The following is a 20,925-nucleotide window of genomic DNA, read 5'->3' as shown; positions in this document are numbered from 1 at the left end:
GTCGTGGGTCTGCAACCCTGTTATAGACTTTATTGAGTTCAATAAATTTTTAAAGTATTTTTTATTTAATTATACGATAACAAAAATAAATGTTTATAAAATTAAATATTAGTTCAATATCAGAATATTTTTTTAGATCATGATTACCCCATAGAAAATAACATGAAACAAATATTGAATTATAACTCTCAATTAACTCAAGTTAACCCACCAAACTTGAGATATTTATCATGAACTCTTAATAAAATTTAAATTAAAATAAAAAATAATATTTAATTTTCAATCATATCAAGTTAACTTGTGAAACCTTTTATCCAGGTAATAAGCTTAATAACTTTATATTTTCAGAATTTTTTTATTTAACGGAATAAAAAAACAAATGTGTATAAAATAAAATATTAATTAAATAGTAAATGTTTTTTTAGATAAGTTTTAAAAATAGCAATGATTTGAATCCTGAACCATGAACACTCTATGGGCTAGACAGTGATCAAAAGCAAAAAGCTAGCGAAGGTCCATGAATGGCGTCCTAGTAAAAATACAGCAATGTATGATGCTAATTTCAAAGAGCTAGAATTATTAATTAAATAATTCCCTGAAGAAAAATAACTGGCCACCCTTTCTCCAGACCATTTGAACCTTCCTTTCATAGATCTACATGCAGAAAAAATAAAATAAATAAAAACATACTTAAAACATAATTATTAAATTAACATCTAATAAAACACATCCAAAAAAATATCTTAAAAAAATAATAAAAAAAATATATCGTCTTAATTTTTATAAACTGGTACAATATATCCAAAATTTGAAGCTGCGAAATTAGAGGCAGAGAGAGATATCTCATCTCCATTACAGGCAAAGCAAGGGTCTCTTCTATTACTCCTATCACTAATTACGTCCTTCTAGGGTTTTTTTCAAGGTCTAAAAATTTCCAGGTTTGCCCTTTAAGTTCATTACCTGAAAGAATGTTAATGCCCTATTTCAGTAAGTTTTTTTTTTTTTTTAATGTATTGGGTTATCCCTTGGTTGCTAAGAAAATCAAGAGATATCAAAGATAACATTTTGTTGTGGGTTTTTTTTGTGTTGTGGAGAAGCAGTTATTTGGTTAAATGTGTTCGTTTTTTGCTTTCTCTGATTCTTAGTTTCCGAACAAGTTTTTCTTGGATTTACAAATGTTAAAGTGGAGAACTTTTAACATTTTGTTGTGGGTTTTTTTTTGTGTTGTGGAGAAGCAGTTATTGGTTAAATTTGTTCGTTTGTTGCTTTCTCTGATTATTAGTTTCCAAGCAAGTTTTGCTAGGATTTTCATTTTGTTAAAGTGGAGAACTTTAAGGATTCTGGGTTGTGTTAGAATTTGGAAATTTTGATTATTTGAAAAAAGTTTTTTGATTTTTCAGTTTTGGTGAGGAAGTGAAGTTTATAGCTAAGTTTTGTGGAGAAGGGATTGTTTGGTTAAGTTTGTCCCATTTCTTGCATTTACGGATTCTTAGCTTTGAAATAGAGATTTGCTAGGCTTTCATCTGTTTAACTTGCGAACCTTTTGGATTCTGGATTGGTGTTAGAATTTGGTAATTATTTTAGAAATTTGTTTCAATTCTGGCATTTAGAATTTCAGCTTCCAGATAGAGAGCTTTGCTAGGCTTTCATTTTGTTGAAGTCTTCAACTTTTTGAATTATGGGTTGGTGTTGATTCTTTTATGGAAGCATTTCTTGATTTTTTATTTTAGTGAGGAAGTGAAGATTATAGCTGAAGTTTTTGTGGGTTTGAAATTATTTAGTGATTTATGCTCAAAGCTGTGAAATTAAGTGTAGTAAATGAATGCCATTGCTTTTTATCTTGTTTTTAGCTTAAGTAAGATCGATGATAGGCATGTGGTTACTGAATGTTTGACTGAAAACAAGTCCTGTTTACATTGCTAGATGGATGCATGATAGACTAGTCTGTTTTTGGATGATATGGACGAAGGATTGGGTGATGAAGTGGCTTCAATGGACGTGGTGGAGCAGGCCCACCTCCGAGGTAAAGAGAGTGAGCATTCCGTGAAACCACCTGAAAGCTCCAACTTGTTGGAATCTCGTGAAATGGATATAGCTGGTGTGGATGATTGTCGTGAGAGCTCCTTTCATGTACTTGCTGATATGTTGGAGGGTAAGAATGAAAATAGGAGTGCAAGCCCTATGGATGCATCTGAGCAGCCATGCTCTAGCCCTCGCTCTATAGATGATGCTGGGAACATGAATGAAGAATTAATGGTGAGAAATTTTGATGGTTCAAATTTAGCCATTGTTGGTACACCAAATAATAGGGAAAGGATGCAAACTAGGCAGAATCAGTGGCCGCATCTTTATCAAATTGGAGGGGGATCCATGACTGGGATTTCTCGTAGTAATATCTTGTATAAGGACAGTGGTCAAGCAATGCTAGATGTGCGGCACTCATCTTCATCTGACATTTTGGCTCAAAAAACCTCGAGCAATGAAAGAAATGAAGTCTCAGAACAATTGACACATCCTGACTTTAATGGGTTGTCAGGCAATATGAGCTCGCATGCTAGTATCCGGACAAAGATTCTATCGAAATCAGGATTCTCAGAATTTTTTGTCAAAAACACCTTGAAAGGTAAGGGGATTGTTTATAGAGGGCCTCCACATGATAGCTTCAAACTTCAACCAAGATACCAGAACAATGAAAGGGCTGTTGGTGGACCTTTGGCAGCTTCTGATACCCCTTTGAACTTGAGTGCTAAAACTGTAATGATGGCCTCTTCACATGGGATTGCTGGGCCGAGGCCTGCTGGTTCTGATCATGATGGAGTGAGTTTGAGGGAATGGCTGAATGCTGGACGGCACAAAGTGAATAAAGTTGAGAGCTTGCATGTATTTAGACGGATTGTTGATCTAGTGGATTATTCTCATTCGCAAGGAGTTGCATTGCCTGACTTGCGGCCATCTAGCTTTAAGTTGTTGCAATCTAATCAGGTTAAATACCTTGGTTCAGCTGCTCAGAGAGATTTGGTTGAAAGTGCCAAGGGTCGAAATGCACCCTACTCCGACAATCATGTGGTCAGGAGAAGGCCGTTGGAACAAGGAATGTTTTCTTCTGTTGCTGCATCTGTGAAGAAGCAGAAGTTCAGTGAGAGGATGAACTATACCAGTCGCTGGCCTCAGTTCTCTGCAAAATATGGCTTGAAACTTGAATCTACAAGTGATGGGGACATCGATGCTACTGTTTCACAAAATTCTCTAAATGAAGCTACTGAACATAACTGTAATTCAGAATATGGAATTCAGGCCAAGTCCAGCAGCCATCAGCCATCTAAATTAGGTCAGCGCCAGTTGACATCTATTAGTGACCAGTTGGAAGAGAAATGGTATACAAGTCCCGAGGAGCTCAGTGAGGGGATCTGCAGGACTGCATCAAATATTTATGGTCTTGGTATTCTTCTATTTGAGGTGCGAAAATGTTATTTCTCATCTTGTTTATTGAGCACTCTCGCTGTGCATCTATGAAATTGTTTGTGCTTAATTATTTGATAAATGCTATTAATGAAACATCTTTTTCATTTGTCTGATGATTCTGATTGTTACTTTGGTTTCCCATGGTGCATAATTTATCTCCATGTATAAATGTTTTCAAAAACAGTTTATTTCTTATAAATGCATGTTTTCATGAGTCTTGAAAGCTGGCACATCCTTTTGTGTGATAAAAAAATCATTTGTTTGTTGCTCTATCCCTTTTCCCAAATGCTACCTGTCCATAACAAATATAATTATTGGGGCTTTTGTAAGCATTGGTGATTCACAATCTGAGAAGATTTTTCTGCCATATGTAGTAGAAATTACAACCATGAAATTGCTGTCATTATCCAAGTGTAGTAGCAGTAGCATTCTTTTGTTGGCTATACAAGCTTATCCTATGCGTCCTGCTTATTTTTGTTTGTCATTCTCTCTATGTTTGTTTATTTTGTTTAGATTTATAAGTTTGGATAGAAATTTTCTTTTTTATATGATTAATTAGGTTGTTTCTTTCAGTTGCTTGGTCGTTTTGACTCTGACAGAGCACATGCAACAGCAATGTCAGACCTTTGTCACAGGATTCTTCCTCCACAACTTTTATCAGAAAATCCAAAGGAAGCTGGATTCTGCCTTTGGCTACTTCATCCTGAACCCTCATCACGCCCAACAACAAGGTAATCCTAGCTTGTTTTAAATTTGTAAAATCTTGAATTTTATTGGATATGAAGACCTTAAAAGCTTGACATTCCATTAATCAATAGTCTTGGCATTTAAACTATTAGAGGACTAAAAATAAATTGAGTTACAAGAGTTGTTAATTTGTGGCAAGATTTAAATCTGATTGCGAGACTTTACCTTGAACTCAATGTGATCCAAGCACTTTGGAAGTGTCAGTACCAAACTTCCCTTCTGTTTTGTTTTTTTCATTTAACTTTAATTCATGTTCATTTCTTCATTAATAAAATATTTACATCCATGGAAAGCTAGCCTCTTGCCCCTAAAAGAGGCTTTACACCATGTTTTGTGCTTCTACGAGTGAGCAGAGGACTAGATCATCGAAGCTCCTATCTCACACCCTCTCACCAACATTAAATCTCCCTAAGCTTTGTCTGAACTCTCTCTCACTCTCGATCCATATTATGCATATGTAGTCTACCCTTGCATGTAGTTGGTGGTGTTAAAGCCATGAAATTTGAGTTCACATCTGACGAATTAAATGGGTTTTATGGACCTTAGTGAACTGTGGGGATTTTTGTTCAATCTGGTAAATGAGGAAGAAATGAAAGGAAAGCTGGATGGTTGTGACTTGTGTCTGGATGTTGGCACATTGAACCACTTATAATAGGTTGATATTAAAATTGCTCCCTTTTAAAGAATGAGGACCTTAACAAGATTTTGGACAAAATATGGGACGAAATTGCACCTGCATCAGTTTGTGGGATACGTGGGGACATAAATGTAATAGATTTTTGCATTGGACTGATCATCGATTTTCTCATAAGAAATGAATTTCAAGTATTTTATGCTTCTTCTTTTTCTTTCCCAAACTAGTGCATTAGTTGATTGTAAAACATTCTGGCTTTGTTACCAGGATGGGTGCCTGCTAACTCATGCAATAGTTCTGGTGCAAGTTGTTAAATTCTAAACTTATGCCCTCGTGTGAGATTCTATTTTGCTTGTATCTGGCAGGGAAATCCTACAATCTGAATTGATTAATGGATTGCAAGAGGTGTCTGCAGAAGAATTGTCATCCTCTGTTGACCAAGATGATGCCGAATCAGAACTTTTGTTGCATTTCCTTGTTTCATTGAAGGAGCAGAAGCAGAAGCACGCCTTTAAGTTAGTGGAAGATGTTAGATGCTTGGATACTGATATTGAAGAGGTTGGTAGGAGAAGCTGCTCAAAGAAACACTTGCACCATTCTTGCTTAGAGAATGACTTTATAAATGAAAGGCAACCTACCTCTGAGCATAAAGAACCTTCCAGGTTGGAGGCACTTTCTCAAGTATCTCCTGATTTTCAGACAAACAATATGAGGTTGATGAGCAATATCAGCCAGCTTGAAAGTGCTTATTTCTCCATGAGATCCAAAGTCCAGCTTGCTGAGACTGATGCTGCCACTCGCCAAGATAAGGACTTACTGAGAAATCGTAAGAACTGGGATTTAGCACAGGAGGATGAAGAAACACAGAATACCACTGATTGCCTTGGATCCTTTTTTGATGGTTTGTGCAAGTATGCTCGTTATAGTAAGTTTGAAGCACGTGGGCTACTAAGAACCGGGGACTTCAATAATTCTGCAAATGTTATTTGTTCTTTGAGTTTTGACCGTGATGCAGACTATTTTGCTGCTGCTGGAGTATCAAAGAAAATAAAGATATTTGAGTTTGATTCACTCTTTAATGACTCTGTTGATATTCATTATCCAGTCATTGAAATGTCAAATGAGTCAAAGCTCAGCTGCATTTGCTGGAACAGCTACATCAAGAGCTATCTGGCTTCAACTGGCTATGATGGTGTTGTTAAGGTGTGTATATCTTGCATGCTAGATTCTTTACTGTTGAAGAAATACCTTTCTGTGGCTATCTGGCTTCAACTGGCTATGATGGTGTTGTTAAGGTGTGTATATCTTGCATGCTAGATTCTTTACTGTTGAAGAAATACCTTTCTGTGAGTATCAGTGGGTTGACCTGATGCGGGACAACCTTGTCATATCTGTGGCTTGGATATGGAGTTTTCTGCATCAGCTTCTGAATTTCTTGGGGTTATAAGGGATTCCAGTGTCATATTCTTTAGTTTTCTTACTGCAGCTTTCATCTTGTCCCCTGCAATCATCTTTGATCTTTCTTTTATAAAAAAAAATAAGCCCTAAATATCCTCACTTCTGAAATTTTCAAATGTCAGCTTAAAAAAGAACATCATATTGTTGCTAATCTATAAGTTTACATTGTATTTGTTGAGGTTTCTCAACTTCTTGAATCACATTGGTTATCCTTCTCTTACACTGTAATTATTATCTTCATGTGTGCTCAAATTTGTCCGTTTATTTTTATTTTCCACTGTACATTTTAGATCTTGTGGTTGTATTCTTAAATTCCCCACGTTGCTCTTTACCTGATTTGCTTTGATGAATTCCAGCTATGGGATGTGAATACTGGTCAAGTGGTTTTTCAATATAAGGAGCATGAAAAGAGAGCTTGGTCTGTGGACTTTTCTCAAGTATATCCAACAAAATTAGCCAGTGGAAGTGATGATTGTTCTGTGAAGCTGTGGAGCATTAATGAGGCATGTTCTCCCCATCTCTTTTGTACTTTGTAATAGTTTGGGATTCCTAAAACCAGAGTTGGAAGAATGTTCCACTATTTAATGAAGGCCATTTGAGTTAAAATGTGATGGTGCTGCTTGGTGTTTCTTTAACTTTATATGTTTATTCTTCTTTCTTGCAGCACTAGCTATTGCTCAAAGAATTGAAATTCTTTGTGCAATTTGCTTAATAAAAGCTTATGCAGTTCAAACCTTTTTGCAGAAAAATAGTACAAGCACAATCAGGAACATTGCAAATGTCTGCTGCGTGCAGTTCTCTTCTCACTCTACTCATTTGCTGGCCTTTGGGTCTGCAGATTACAGAACCTATTGCTATGATCTTCGGAATGTTAGAGCCCCCTGGTGTGTATTGGCTGGCCATGACAAAGCTGTGAGCTATGTTAAATTCTTGGACTCTGAAACTCTGGTTACTGCATCAACTGACAATACGTTAAAGATTTGGGATCTCAATAAAACCAGCTCCAGTGGTTTATCCCCTAGTGCTTGCAGCTTAACCCTTGGTGGACACACTAACGAGAAGGTCAGTGCTTGTGTTTAAGGAGCTAGCCAGTTTATTCTTGTGCTGCTTTTATTTTATTTTATTTTAATCATTTCCTCTTACGGGTATCTCTTGCTCCTGCAGAACTTTGTGGGTCTATCTGTTGCCAATGGTTACATAGCATGTGGATCAGAAACAAATGAGGTATGGCTTCAGTTTTTTTTGGCAGAATTATTTGCTTGATAATAAGTGAGGATGAGAATTCATCACTGAAAGGGGGTAAAAAATGAAAGAGAAGAACAAGGGTTCCCAGCTTTCATACGCGACCTCTACCATTTTTGCCAAAGTACATCTACTCTTTAACTTACTGAAGTGATGTTGTCTCCTTTCAGGTTTATGCTTACCATAGATCTCTACCTATGCCAATCACTTCTCACAAGTTTGGTTCAATTGATCCTATTTCTGGTAAGGAAACAGACTGTGACAATGGGCAGTTTGTTTCAAGTGTCTGCTGGAGAGGGAAATCAGACATGGTTGTTGCTGCTAATTCAAGTGGGTGTATAAAAGCATTGCAAATGCTATGAAGCAAAATAGTCAATCTGAGATCAATTGGAAACCACATTCGTTTGGCTTCCTTATTGCACGGGGACCCAGAGCCCTTCTTTTTTCCGGACAGCATGTTCATAAACTGAAACTGCAAATTTGCTTGGCAATATCTTCGATGAATGTCATCTGCTCAGCTTGCTCAGTGATACAGGGTTTCAGTTGGCTGAACTACTGACTGCACTTAGGGAAGCAAATTCCGGTTCCAGATCTCCAGATAAGAAAGATCAGATACCAGATCTGAGATATTTGCCGGTGAAAGCACCAGAATATCATATGATTCATATTGTTTAAGAGGATACACTGCTTGTAAATATAAAAAAAAAATGATTGAGATCAATGTGGTGTCAAGATGTGCTGGATTGAAATAAAACTCTCCAAGGAAGCATCGGGCATCGTGATGCAACAAGTTACGTTGGTCATAACAAGGGCTTCTGACCAATTCCGGCATTTGTGAATTGGCAGGCAGCCCTTCAAAGTTTTGGCTAGGACCTGCATATATGCGCACTTGAGTTTTCAAGTTCTATTTAATAGTGGAGCCTATTTGATGCCAAGTGGACATCTACACCAATTCCATCTAATTCCTTACTGAGTTGTATCTACGGATTGAATCTTGCAAATATAAAAGCTAGCTCATGTAAATTTTATAGAAAAAGGAGCGGTGTATATGATAATATCGTTTTGAAAAGATTATTTTAGTTGCCACAGTCTGCGTTTCTGGCCTTGCTGATAGCTTGATGAAGTAGTTCAATGGCACTGTTGATAAGAAAAACAGCTGATTTTCCCAGCAGGAAACAGAATGGTATCATACTGCTTTTTAGAGTTTGACACGAAACATAGCGGGATGGCCCATGAGGCCCGCCCATTTGAAAAATAACTGTTAATACTCCCAAACACCCATTGAAACAGCCGCACAACAGTCGGCCCACTCAAGATCCTGTGCTAAGAACTACGGCTAAAGCTTGGTTTAGAAGTTTCTTTAATTTGGAGACCAAATCGAACTTCTTATCCTGTAATATTTATGGACGTAATTATAATTATAAACTCAAATATTATTATCCAAAAACAAATACTAGTAGTAGGGAAAGAAGAGAAAGCAAGAGTAGCAGAGTGCGTGGAAATCGAGGAGGACGAGGATGCAGTGGTACTTCGTCGCCTTACTTCTCACATTTCTCACCAGCTCTCAGGTCTCTCTCTCTCTCTCTCTCTTCCAAATCCCTATCAAATCTAGAGATCAATCAAAGTTTCCAATTTGCTCTTAAGTTTTGAATCTATAGCTTTTGATTTCATGATTATGAAAATGTGGAAGTACCAGAAATGTGTTTGTGTGTGAGAGAGAGATTAAGCATTTTGGATTGTGTGATTCGAGGCGTAATTAAGAATTTATTATAAGAAAGGCGAGATAGATTAGGCGTTTGGGTTTTGAGGCGTGAATAAAAAGTAAAAGGAAAATGAGAGTTGAGATACGAAAATAATAGCAAAATCGGAGGTATTTAAAAAGCAATGCAGAAACTTGTGATCGATTGAATAAGATGCTTTGGGTGAATTGGTTTCGTATCCGAGGAAGTTTTGTAGCTTCGAAATACTGTCAGATCTCTGTATTCGAAGATTTTTTTTTTACGCTGAAACAGATAAATTAAATTAACCTATCCTCCTCCTTTATTTACTGGCAGGGCATTTTGACTACTCTATCTCAAAGTAATGGAAAGTATTTGTACGACTATGCCACTGTACCCTTTCTTGCTGAAGTTTTCAAGGTATTCTTAGCTCTTGAGTGGACAGACCATTTAACATAGCAATGGCGGTTTTTTCCATATGTAAATTGGCTTTCGTTTTAATGTTGTGTTTATTTGAACAACAGCTGGTGCTTTCTAGTTTACTTGTTTGGAGAGAGTGCCAGATATCACCATCTACAAGGATGACTACAGAATGGAAGAGTGTGCGCTTATACGTTGTTCCTTCCATCATTTATCTAATTCATAACAATGTTCAGTTTGCTACTTTGACTTATGTGGATACATCCACTTACCAGATAATGGGTAATTTGAAGATTGTTACCACTGGCATATTATTCAGGTGCCTATTTTATACTGTTCTTTTTTATCATTCGCTTCCTCGGTTGGATGCCTTTTGGAATGAATTTAGCCTTGTTTCAGCTAATTAATTATGATTTTCTTTGCCTTCTCTATGATTCATTCTTTAGGCTGTTCCTGAGGAGGAGACTGTCTAATCTGCAGTGGATGGCAATTATTCTATTAGCTGTTGGAACAACCACAAGCCAGGTAGGTGGTTATTTGAATTGTTAGCAATTTCTCCTCTTCATCTTCATGCTTTGTTTAGTTCTTTGGTTATTTAACTTATGCACTGCAAGTTTCTGTTCAGATTTTTATTTTACACCAAAATCGCTGTCTTTGTTATATTGCAGTTTTTTCACGATCCTAATTATCATCAACTTTCCCTTTTAATTCATTTTATCTATAACCAAAAAAAATAAAAAAATAATTAATGCTTTTCTTTCATTTATTTTAGGTTAAAGGTTGTGGAGAAGCATCCTGTGATTCTCTATTTGCAGCTCCAATTCAAGGCTATATGTTGGGGGCAGTATCTGCTTGTCTATCAGCGTTAGCAGGTGTCTACACAGAGTTTCTGATGAAGAAGAACAACGATAGCTTGTATTGGCAAAACGTTCAATTATATACGTAGGTATCTTTTCTCCAATCAATGACTTTTCCCTTTTGAAGATGCTTTTTTAGTAACATTGCCTGTAAATAGTCATGGTAGCAAACTTGACCTGGATATCTTCTTCCAAGGCTCTTAGGCCTATCTCACACTCCCTTATATATTCCTGACCCTGCTGTATTTACATACTGTTTGCGATAGAGAATATGGAGTCATTGGTTGGCAAAATACATTATTACATTAATTATGTTGATGATTTAGGTATTTCCTTCCACTTCAGATTTGGCTCAATATTCAACTTGGCTCGGCTTGTCCTGGATGATTACAGGGGTGGATATGAGAACGGATCCTGGTGGCAACGCCTTTTCAATGGCTACAGTATTACAACTTGGATGGTTGTTTTGAATCTTGGATCCACTGGCTTGCTGGTTTCATGGTTGATGAAGTATGCTGACAATATCGTGAAGGTAAATTCTCTTTTTATGGCTTCCTCGTCATATATCTTTCAGAGGATGCACACAATCATGAAAATATCCATCGATGCTGTGCGTCTCATAGATGCAGATGATGAGAATTCCATTGACTTAACTATGAAAAGATTTATAGAAACCAGAATGCTCCCTTGATTTTTCATTTTCATACTTCAGTATTGTTCTATAATATATCCCCTTCTTTTCAAGCTAGAGAGGGCAAGGGAGGACTCAGACCCAGGATCTCGATGGATCCCGGCAGGGGTGCTTGCCACTAAGCTACCCTTATGTGTCATCATTCTATAATACCTATTTGTTCACGAATCTGCCTGAAACCATGATGGAAAAGGGCTTCATGAGAACTTTATTTTTTCAGCTTTACACGCAACTAAACAAGCCATTTCCTTGTTATATACAGGATGCTCCAGCTTTATTCATTGTAGTTTTCCATTTACACCTCAAAGTTTGCTATAGTCATGCTCATAAGACTGCTGATAAAATACAAGGCTCCAGTTTTCTGACAAAATGACTTTACCTGCCACCATAATTCATGGGCTATGGAATACACAACAGGAGTTTCCTTATGGGACACACCAAGTGTTATAGGATGTATGGAAGTCTCAAGTGTCCTTTTACTTGTAATTTCGGTCCTTTAGGCTCAAATGCCTTTATTACAATATCTTGTTCCATGCCTCCCTCTCTCAGGTGTATGCCACATCAATGGCAATGCTGCTAACAATGGTTTGGTCTGTGTACCTCTTTAGCTTCAAGCCTACTTTGCAGGTATTCATGCACTCACTGGTCATCAAATAATAGAATCCTTTCTGCACATACGCTGGTTGATTTTGATACCATCGATAAACTTGTTTCATTTTCCGTGTCTTGCTGCAGCTTTTCTTGGGTATTATCATCTGTATGATGTCACTGCACATGTATTTTGCCCCACCAAACATGCTTTTGGATTTGCCCACACAAGTCAGAGCCGCTCCCGAGAGCCTGAAAGAAGTAACGGTTGAACGAAGAACAGATTCCTGATCTTTCTTGCACATCTGGATACGATTAGTCACTGCCAATTTCTTATTGAAAGTGGCATTAAAGCAATGGTTTCTGCACAGCACGCATGAAGAGGCCTAATATCCTTGAATCAGAACCAATTCTACAAGCAACTGGATTCTTCTCCACTATTAGCAAATGCTATATAAGCCATCTATTGAGATTTTGGCTCTAGTTTCGAAAGAAAACGGTGCACCTGCTTATCCACACTGTCAATTTAGTCTAACTATTGGAGTTACCAGCTGAATATGCACAACGTTCCAAGTAGAATTATGAGCCATCCTCAGTGATAAGATTCTTGTAATGTAATTCCTCTCATGTCCATTTTTCAACTGATCGCTATCATCTACAAGTTTAATTGTACTCTCCGATGCAATCAAGGAATGAGATATTTGTCGGCTCTTTTGTTCAGATTTTCCACTTCAAATTCATGAAATTACTTTGGGTTGGATGAACGTTGAGTCTTCTAGTTTCTGATCTTGACAGCATATAGACGAGATGCCGAGTCCGATGACAAGAATTGAGCAGAAGAATAAAGAGGGTAGCCTGAAGAGCTTGCAATCAATTCCTTCAATTCAAAGTCAGGCCAGTCTGTTCAATCGAGTACGCCTGGCGAAGAAAGGACGGCTCATCAGCAAGAGAGTCGGAACAAAGACTAGCATAAGCAAGGCACAATCGAATCTGCTCATCTCGACGTGAAAATGAGAATCTTTGTATTGTACAAAGGAGTCTCGCATGGAGAAATAATTTCGACACTTAACATGCAGGTGACAAGGTCGAGTTAAGCGGCATTGGGTTGCAATCAATGTTAGGCATGTTTTGAGATGGGCTTTTTTTCAAGCCCTTGAGTTAAAGACACTTGAAGTTGACATGGTTGCTGAAAGACACTTGAAGAGTTGGCATACATCATGGTTCCAGGACTTGGAGAAAATCGTGAAATATTATAGAATTTCAAATATGAGGAATCCAAATATTCTAAAAGGTATAATAAACATAAAAGCTTGGATGATTTGTTGTTCTCTAGGCGATGTAAAATAATGGCCTGCTGAAGTTATAAAAACTCGAAAGAAGGGTGGATATATAGATAGACACCAAATGTGATGTTGAGTTCATTGGTTGATGTAAGCAGCAGGGGCAGGTCTCTTGACATTTTGGTGCATTTAATAATAATGTTTATCAAAACCTTTTTACCTGTCGATTTAAGAATATTGCTGACATAAAAGCAGACCCCATTGATTCCTCTAAATTGTTGAAAAACTGTCAATCCTACTCCCATCTCGTCAAAAAGGTAAAAAGATCAAATAAAATGTATTAGCTGACCATCAGAGTTCATGGAGAATAAATTCTTTCTTGTGAGGCCAGCTGGAAAATAAAGAAAATATAGGATTGAAAGGTTCCGAACAATGACTTGGAGCAGGTATCTTATTATTTCAAACAAATCTAGGAGTCTGAATTTTAGGAGTTTCTATGCAGTCCTGCTGCTCATCCGAGGATTACAACATTGAATGCAAAGGCCTGACAGACAATTCATGTTCATATTCCTTGCCATACTCAATCAGAGTTTGGGAGAGAGAGGCGTGAGAAAGAATGCCAAATTCTTTTCTTTCTTTAATTGTTTGATATTTTGAGTCATAGTTAGTAAATTACTCTACCTTTTGATTTGATGAAGTTTACTTTTTTTATGGTTTAATATTTGTCCATTAAGGTTATCATTAACATTCTTTTATGCTTTAAAAATTAAAAAAAAAAACAAAAAAAAGAACCCATTTGACGTTTTTATCTATTATTTATTTTAATTTTTTTCTTATCAACCTCTTTTATTATTAATAGTCAGCATCTATTTTTTTTTTGTTAATTGTGAGTTTTTGCTTGTGATATTGTATTTGATTAATTATTTATATTAAAAAATAAAATTAACTTTATATTTGTATTGTGATTTTAATTTAATTTTAAAATTAATGTTGTATGTATTTGCGTCGTGATCATTTAGTGTCCAACCTTAATTATACAATTACCATGTACTTGATCTTTAATAATACCCTTAGACCCTTCAAGGGAAATTGAATCTTATGCAAACTCAACGATCAATTTGTCTAAAAGAGTTGAATCTTTAAAGACTTTTCAAATAAAAATTAAATTAATAATCATTGTAGACAATTTCATCCAAAACACCACCAATATAGCAATCATTTAGGTTATTCTAGCTATGATAACCATAATAAATGAGTCATGAGATCAAATAACATAAAGATTAATTCTACTTTTGACGATCGTTGTGACCTTTAAATTTTTAATATGTGAATTTATGACCTGGATTATTTCTTTAAGTTACATAATTTATATGATAATAAAATAGTTAGACTAGCTAAAATAAAGTTGAACCTAAATTTATTGGGAAGATATTGAGTATGGTTTAGAGAGGACATGTAAACCTTCCTTTACTGATTGTAGTAAAATAAAACAAAACTACAGCAGAAATACCTACCGCACCGCCTTCTTACATGAATAAACTCCTGGAATAACAACAAAACTTAGCTGTGTATTTATTTAAAGTCTTGTTAAATACGAAGAGAAAACAGTGAGTGAGTGAGTGAATGAATGAATGAATAATAATAATAATAATAATAATAATAATAATAATAATATGGTGGTGCTGTTCCAGATAGACGTTCTATACGCTGTTCGTGTGTTGGAAAGTAATAACAATGGTAGCATTGGTCTCGCAACCAGCTGTGGAGAAAAACAATAATGCCTCGTTAGCTTTGAAGATTCAATGGCCTTCATGGGCAAGGAAGAAGATATTCTCAAAACAGGAAGGAATGTTGGTTGGCATAGGCTGTCGTGATTAGGTATATATTAGTGATTTTTGCACCAAAATCAGAATCTTTGCTGCTGGCATTTGCTGGCTCTCGTATAAGATTCTAAGAGCATATATCAGCTTATATATGTTGTTCCATTAGGAAAGTAGCAGTATAGGATTCCCATCGAAATTTCAACCGTTTCCACTTTGCAATTTGAGCAGAAATTACCTAAAACCCTCCCTTGAAACTTTGTTTTTATGAAATAAAATGAATCATTGCAGGATATTGCACGCCTGCAACATAAATTTTATCCAAAAGCATGCACTTTCTAAAGGGTGTTTTTTTTTTTATGCAGAGAAGAAGAGCATGGATATGATTGCCGGATAGGAGCCCGCTACAGTACTCGCAGCTCACCTTATTAATCATTATTGTTCTTCTTGACATTATCCTTTTAACGTTCCCTTGGACACACAAGCACTGTTCAGTGTTCACGTCATTGCAGAGTTTCTTGCAAAAGTTCACTTTGGTCTCTAGAGTTTTTTTCTTTTTTCACTTTGATCCTTGGATTGTTTCTAGTTTTATATTTGCTTTAATTCTTAAACTTCATTTTCATCACTTTTCAATCCCTAAATTATGATAGATAAGAGACAAGGTCGTCGGGAAATGGCAATGAGAGGAGAATAATTTAGCGGCATACATCTCTGACATAAAAAATATCAATATTAATGTTAATAGGTGAGAGATTCAATGATGATGGTTTTTTTTCTAATGATCAATGTCGGGAAAGGTAGGTTAGAGCTCGTAAAGACTTTTTGGATTTGATTTTTTGAGTGATTTTAGAATTTTTTCAAGTTAAAAATGGAGTAATCTAAATTTCTATGATGTATCAATGGTGTTTTCTAATAAAAAAAATGTTGGAAATTGAGCTTTAAATTTTTTAAAAATAATCTTTATCTTAAAAAAACTATTGCATTAGGCCATGCGTCACATGTATTTCTTAAATCAATATTTTTTTGTCTTGAAAAAAATTAATTAATAAGGAAATGAGAGTTTTACATTTAGAAATAATTTTTTTTCACTTCTTTATTTAAATTATTGAGATTCTAGCCAATATTTATTTTACTTATCCTGGATTTTATTTTTAAAAAATAATGTTACCGGTACAAAAATATATATTTTTTATTAAAATAAAAAAATATATAAATAATTATTAAAAACCTTGACTTAAGAAATATTTTTTTTCTTCCAAAATTTAAATCTTTCAAATATTTATTTTAATCACCATATAATTGAATAAAAACTAGCTTTGAGACTTGCCATGAACATCGCACCAACATAAAATATAGTTTTATACACAAATATATTAACATAGATATATAGATGGATTTGATAGACTTGTGTTATTTAAAAAGAGATAATTTTTTCATTATAAATTTCACTTTTTATGTTGATGGGAAAAAATAAAAATTCTTGATCAAGATTTTCGAATTACAAGGAAGAACTTAGAAAATCGAAGCATTAAAATCCAAAATATAAATAAAGAGCATGTTTGGTAACCATCAAGAACGTGCATGTAATATGGCTGAAGAACAAGGAAAAGGGAAGAATTTTTTTTAAGAAAAAAAGGGTATTAAAGTGAAAATAAAAAAGAAAACGTGGACGAATCAGAAGTGGAGCATATGGCGCCAACTAATAAGTTGCAGGAACATAACCTGTCAGTGGCGGGAATCCATCGCCAGACGGTCACATGGCTCTTCTCTCCCCCCCTCACCGAAACATGCGCCTGGGCCCCACACGACTTTTGCTACCGCCTTACCGGATTGACTGGTTTTCTTACGAAATATATAAACCTAGGCAAGATCGATCCAACAACGGAAACATCATCACATCATTCAATCGTAGCATCCTTGTCCTGAAAAAGGCACAAACTCCTTGTGATTCCTTTTCTTCTCTCTGCGCCGGCTCTTCATAACAGCAGAGATTTTTGAGAGGTTGCAGAGAGAGAAATCAAAAGAAGAAGAAGAAAAATGGCTGGTGTTTCCAGGATTGCTGTAGCTGTTGTTGCTCTTGCTCTTGCTTCTGCCTTTGTTCTGCCTGTTGCTCAGGCCCAAGCTCCTGCTCCTGCCCCCACCAGTGATGGTAAAAAAACAGAACTTTCGTTATACATTCTTGTTTATATGTGTTTGTATTTTTATATGAAGGTAAATCTTGGATCCATGAGAAACCTGTATTCTTTCACACATACATGGGCATGTATGTAGATCTAAGGGTTTTTTTTTTTTTTTTTAATCTTTGGCTTAATGTGCTGCATGATGCATTTTAGTTTTTATGTTGTATATTCTCTTAATAAAAGTTGTGGTGTTACTTTTTCCAGAAGAAAGGAAAAGGAAACTGATAAACTGTGATAGAGATAAAGGGGAGATTTAGCTTCAGAATTGTTAATGCAAGAATTTTGGAGGTTTTGGAAAATGGGATTTATCAATCATTATTGGTAATACAGGAGTACTAGAGTATTTTCTTGAAAATGTGAGCCTGTGGGGATTTATTTGCTGGGTGATTTAGGTAAAGAAATGGCTCAGGAAGTTATTGGGATTAATTAGGATTAGTTGTTAGTTGTGAGCATTTGTGTTTATTTAGGAAATGAGTTCGAATTATGGTTAAGCATCCTGGATTTTCTGTTATATATTTGACCTTTTGCATTGAAGTTGTTTAGCAACAATTATTTATGGTCATGATTGTTAGGCGCTACGGGGAATTTAACAATAAAAATGCCATTGAAGAAATTATATTCGTTCTTGAACACAACGCACAACAAAATTAAAATGCCTGTATCAATGGATGCCTGTATCAATGGTGCCAGTGCAATTGTTCATGACTCTTGCCTTTAGAGGGAAAAGGTTGTTTGCACATCCAAAATTATCTGTACATGCTTTGATGTTTTAACCATTATATGTTTCTGTCTGAGAATTAAAGGGAGTATTTTTTTTTTATTATTATTATTATTTGAATCAGGGACATCAATTGACCAAGGCATTGCATACGTGCTGATGTTGGTGGCACTAGTGCTCACATACCTCATTCACGCGGCAGACTTATCTCACAGCTTCTGAAATGGGTAAACTTTGGATTAGGAGATAGAGATAGAGGTTTGGGTTAGATTATGGGAGTGATGTGCGTGTATCTTTTATTTTCGTCTGTTGATATTTGTATGAATGGAGTGTTTCTGAGTTGTGACGAATTTGTTGTTGTTGGGATCAGTGGTTGTTGCTAATGCTATCACCTTGTTTGGAGGCAGCCTTGATCTTCTTTTGCCTTTGCTCCCATTTACCCCCAAATATGGTTCAGCTTCTTGCCCCTTTGCAGCAATTTCACGTTTGTAAACATGGCATGCACATCAGTGTCGCGTCGGAAAATAGACGTTGCGTCTTTTGGGGAGACAGTGTTGACTTGTAAAAGTCTGATATAATTTGGTCGAAAATTGAGGATAGCCACGGTCAACTAGTGTTGGATCAATCCTATGAAGAAGCGGGGGTTCAGTGCAGCCTTGTGTCATTTATTGATTTTAAGCAAAATGCATAACCCTACAGACCTAGAGCTACAGACCTCCAAATCAACATCAGTGCGAACATGCAAATTTAGATTAAAAGGTATACCTGTGATATATGAAAATGCTTGGACACAAACATGGCCCTCGTAATTAGAAGACCATCGCCAGCCACCAGCCCTGCTGCTAGGACACCCGTTACAGAACATCTTCAACTTTCAAACTCGGAATGAATAATAGCAACAAATTTAGAAAATAGAGTTTGGCATTAATCTGTAGCATTCTTTAAAATTACAACTCAGCTTTCTAACTTCCAAATGGATTCCCAGTCAAAATCAAGTGAACGTAATCTTTTCCGGCAACTTAAAATGTTTTGTACGAGTCTAAAACCGTATGATATCCATTTGGCCTTCACAATGGAAGGAGAGAAAGCAGGTTCACAGCACTTAATATCCGAATAGATCTCAGACAAAACCCCACCAGCACAGGATTTTAATCAAGCTTTCTTGGAAACTGAATTTGCTTCTCGTTGCTCCTGATCAGTTAGTGAGAACAACTTCACTTTCTGTACATAAATATCACCAAAGAAAAAAAAGTGTAAGAAAACAAGGGTGTTTTTAGCACATGAATGTACAACAAATCCATATAATGCCATAAACCATTTGAACAAATATAAAATAAGGTCACTTAGGAAGAGTTGTCCCAAAGACATGTCAATGTTTATCTGTAGATCGTTTCTTAAAGTCTCAGGTTGAGCACTTATTTGAAGGTGCTTTTATTTAAAAATAAAAAATTGCAGCCAGCTAGCTCATAGCTTGATATTTCAGATAGTTCTGAAGACTACATCAACATTTGAGCAAGATATTTTTTATGCAAGAATTAATGATCACCCAGTTTTTTTTTTTTTTTCTACACCGTAATAACCAGTTCCATTGGTTGACCCTTTGAATTAACCCTCTATAGTTTATTAGCCTTGAAGATATATAGCATCTTTTCTGCCCTCACCAGATGCCAGAATTCGCATCATGCTGCCATTATTCCCGTGGGAATTTCATAGCGAATTAAAATTTAACCATCAAGTGATAAATACAACAAGGAAATCCTTTGATCAATGAACATTTTATCTTCCCCACCCTTCAAAGGGAGAAGAATCATACTCAGAGAAAGGGGAATGACACAGATCTTAACATTGAACTAGATTGATCCAGGAAGTTAATGTTCTCAAGAACAGTCAGAGACAACAATGTCACCCTTCTCAAATCAATGAGCAAAACAGCAGAGTAATTCGACAGTTCAAGAAGAAACAATTTAAAATCCATATTAAAAAAAATGAAGAAAGAGATCAGATGGGAGGTACCATAAGTAGCAAACTTGACATAGAAAGAAGTAATTGCACAACACAATTGCATGTACTTTTTGACATCTAGGAGGCCAAATTCAAGGCAAAGAAAGTTTCATAACCCAGTGCTAACCCCCAGTTCCAAAATAACATCAATCCCACAAATATAAAGCTCCAAACAACTCCAAAGTTACACCTCTCTGCTTCTTCTTTTTTTCTTTGAAGAATACATCTTCAAAGTTACAACCTTTCTATCAAAATTTACATACCAATTACGAGTCTTTTCCATAAAAGGATCATGAATTTGACAATTCTCAACAAACCCATGTCAACAAGTACACAAAGCACACACAGTCCTTCAAACCACGAACTCATGTGTAACAAAAATCTAAACTGAAACAACAACAAAAATAACAACTTGAAGTCGCAAAATAAGAGGTAAAACATACCGTAATGAGCACACACTGTCTCAAAACTTGCAAGAGACGGACACATTTGTCTTGATCATAAGGCGATTGTGCCACACAGTTTAGCAGATCCAGTGCTTCCTCCATTCCTTGTTTTCTTTATCAAAATCTGAGGTTTCAGGTAATGGTACGATAAACGGCTAACACCCTGTGTTTTCATAAATCCGTCACATAAGTTTCTGTATTTTCAATTCAAATCATATGTATTCCCAATTTCAGTTATTTGAGTATGATTTTGCAAAATTGACAATTGTTTACATGTTAGATCTCGAATAAAAATACAATATACACGAACACCACTTGTGAGTCCCACTCTATACGATTATATATATATATAAATTATCAATTTTGGAAAATACACTTGTTTAATTGATCGAAATAAAGGATATATTTGATGGAATTGTGAAAGAAAACACATGGTGTAAATAGGTGGATTTAGCCTAATATAAACCCTTGCTAAGGTTTAAACTTTAAACTTGCTGGTCTTCCTTTTTCCTTGTTGTGGACTTGGAACTGTTCGGTTCTAAAGAAAATTAAAAAGAAAAAATCGCATAAACTTTGGGGCTCCCGCCCTCGACTTCCACAGTAACAGCCCGCTGTCTCTCGAAAGTCACAGAAGACAGGTTTAGGTTGCAGAGGCCCAGTTTA

General features: G+C 35.9%; 3 protein-coding genes and 1 long non-coding RNA gene across 9 annotated transcripts; 3 read left to right on the top strand and 1 right to left on the bottom strand.

The window, feature by feature from the left end:
* The first annotated feature begins 649 nt into the window (after positions 1-649).
* On the top strand, positions 650-8,631 carry LOC133678623 (protein SPA1-RELATED 2-like). Of its 4 annotated transcripts, none has more exons than XM_062101022.1 (8): positions 674-922; positions 1,924-3,456; positions 4,036-4,193; positions 5,209-6,046; positions 6,658-6,804; positions 7,046-7,363; positions 7,466-7,525; positions 7,714-8,631. In XM_062101022.1, exons 2-8 carry the CDS (start codon positions 1,960-1,962, stop codon positions 7,903-7,905), a joined length of 3,210 nt encoding a protein of 1,069 aa, XP_061957006.1. In that variant the 5' UTR covers positions 674-922; positions 1,924-1,959; the 3' UTR covers positions 7,906-8,631. The 4 variants fall into 4 exon arrangements, with proteins under 4 accessions (XP_061957016.1, XP_061957006.1, XP_061956997.1 ...); XM_062101013.1 differs by having other exon boundaries at positions 674-987; XM_062101005.1 differs by having other exon boundaries at positions 675-938.
* Positions 8,632-8,898: 267 nt separating this feature from the next.
* On the top strand, positions 8,899-12,537 carry LOC133678641 (CMP-sialic acid transporter 1-like). Of its 3 annotated transcripts, XR_009836014.1 has the most exons (9): positions 8,899-9,111; positions 9,598-9,681; positions 9,786-10,000; positions 10,128-10,206; positions 10,454-10,623; positions 10,884-11,070; positions 11,492-11,682; positions 11,779-11,856; positions 11,965-12,024. XR_009836014.1 is itself a non-coding variant. In XM_062101052.1 (8 exons), the coding sequence occupies exons 1-8, from the start codon at positions 9,061-9,063 to the stop codon at positions 12,106-12,108; spliced, it is 960 nt and encodes a 319-aa protein (XP_061957036.1). In that variant the 5' UTR covers positions 8,905-9,060; the 3' UTR covers positions 12,109-12,537. The 3 variants fall into 3 exon arrangements, 2 of the variants coding, with proteins under 2 accessions (XP_061957036.1, XP_061957028.1); XM_062101052.1 differs by lacking the exon at positions 11,492-11,682 and having other exon boundaries at positions 8,905-9,111; positions 10,932-11,070; positions 11,965-12,537; XM_062101044.1 differs by lacking the exon at positions 11,492-11,682 and having other exon boundaries at positions 8,909-9,111; positions 11,965-12,537.
* Positions 12,538-16,781: 4,244 nt separating this feature from the next.
* Positions 16,782-18,221, top strand: LOC133688350 (arabinogalactan protein 41-like). Its single transcript, XM_062107818.1, has 2 exons — positions 16,782-17,066; positions 17,940-18,221. Exons 1-2 carry the CDS (start codon positions 16,955-16,957, stop codon positions 18,035-18,037), a joined length of 210 nt encoding a protein of 69 aa, XP_061963802.1. The 5' UTR covers positions 16,782-16,954; the 3' UTR covers positions 18,038-18,221.
* A 497-nt stretch (positions 18,222-18,718) lies between these two features.
* On the bottom strand, positions 18,719-20,672 carry LOC133688359 (uncharacterized). Its single transcript, XR_009841131.1, has 2 exons — positions 20,260-20,672; positions 18,719-19,036 (listed from the first exon to the last, which is right to left on the bottom strand). It is a non-coding gene; the product is annotated as an uncharacterized LOC133688359 (long non-coding RNA).
* Between the last annotated feature and the right edge of the window lie 253 nt (positions 20,673-20,925).

This window comes from Populus nigra, chromosome 1, assembly GCF_951802175.1.
Source record: "Populus nigra chromosome 1, ddPopNigr1.1, whole genome shotgun sequence".
Taxonomy (NCBI): domain Eukaryota; kingdom Viridiplantae; phylum Streptophyta; class Magnoliopsida; order Malpighiales; family Salicaceae; genus Populus; species Populus nigra.
The sequence above is the reverse complement of the archived record's forward strand: the minus strand, read 5'-3'. Positions and strand labels throughout refer to the sequence as shown.

Excerpts from the sequence above, each read along its gene's own strand:
- LOC133688350 (XM_062107818.1), top strand. The coding sequence starts at position 16,955 with ATGGCTGGTGTTTCCAGGATTGCTGTAGCTGTTGTTGCTCTTGCTCTT. Across the intron at positions 17,067-17,939 it reads TCCTGCCCCCACCAGTGATG|GGACATCAATTGACCAAGGC; the intron begins GTAAAAAAACAG and ends TATTTGAATCAG.
- LOC133678641 (XM_062101044.1), top strand. The coding sequence starts at position 9,061 with ATGCAGTGGTACTTCGTCGCCTTACTTCTCACATTTCTCACCAGCTCT. Across the intron at positions 9,112-9,597 it reads CATTTCTCACCAGCTCTCAG|GGCATTTTGACTACTCTATC; the intron begins GTCTCTCTCTCT and ends ATTTACTGGCAG. Across the intron at positions 9,682-9,785 it reads TTCTTGCTGAAGTTTTCAAG|CTGGTGCTTTCTAGTTTACT; the intron begins GTATTCTTAGCT and ends TTTGAACAACAG.
- LOC133678623 (XM_062101022.1), top strand. The coding sequence starts at position 1,960 with ATGGACGAAGGATTGGGTGATGAAGTGGCTTCAATGGACGTGGTGGAG. Across the intron at positions 4,194-5,208 it reads TCATCACGCCCAACAACAAG|GGAAATCCTACAATCTGAAT; the intron begins GTAATCCTAGCT and ends TGTATCTGGCAG. Across the intron at positions 7,526-7,713 it reads GTGGATCAGAAACAAATGAG|GTTTATGCTTACCATAGATC; the intron begins GTATGGCTTCAG and ends GTCTCCTTTCAG.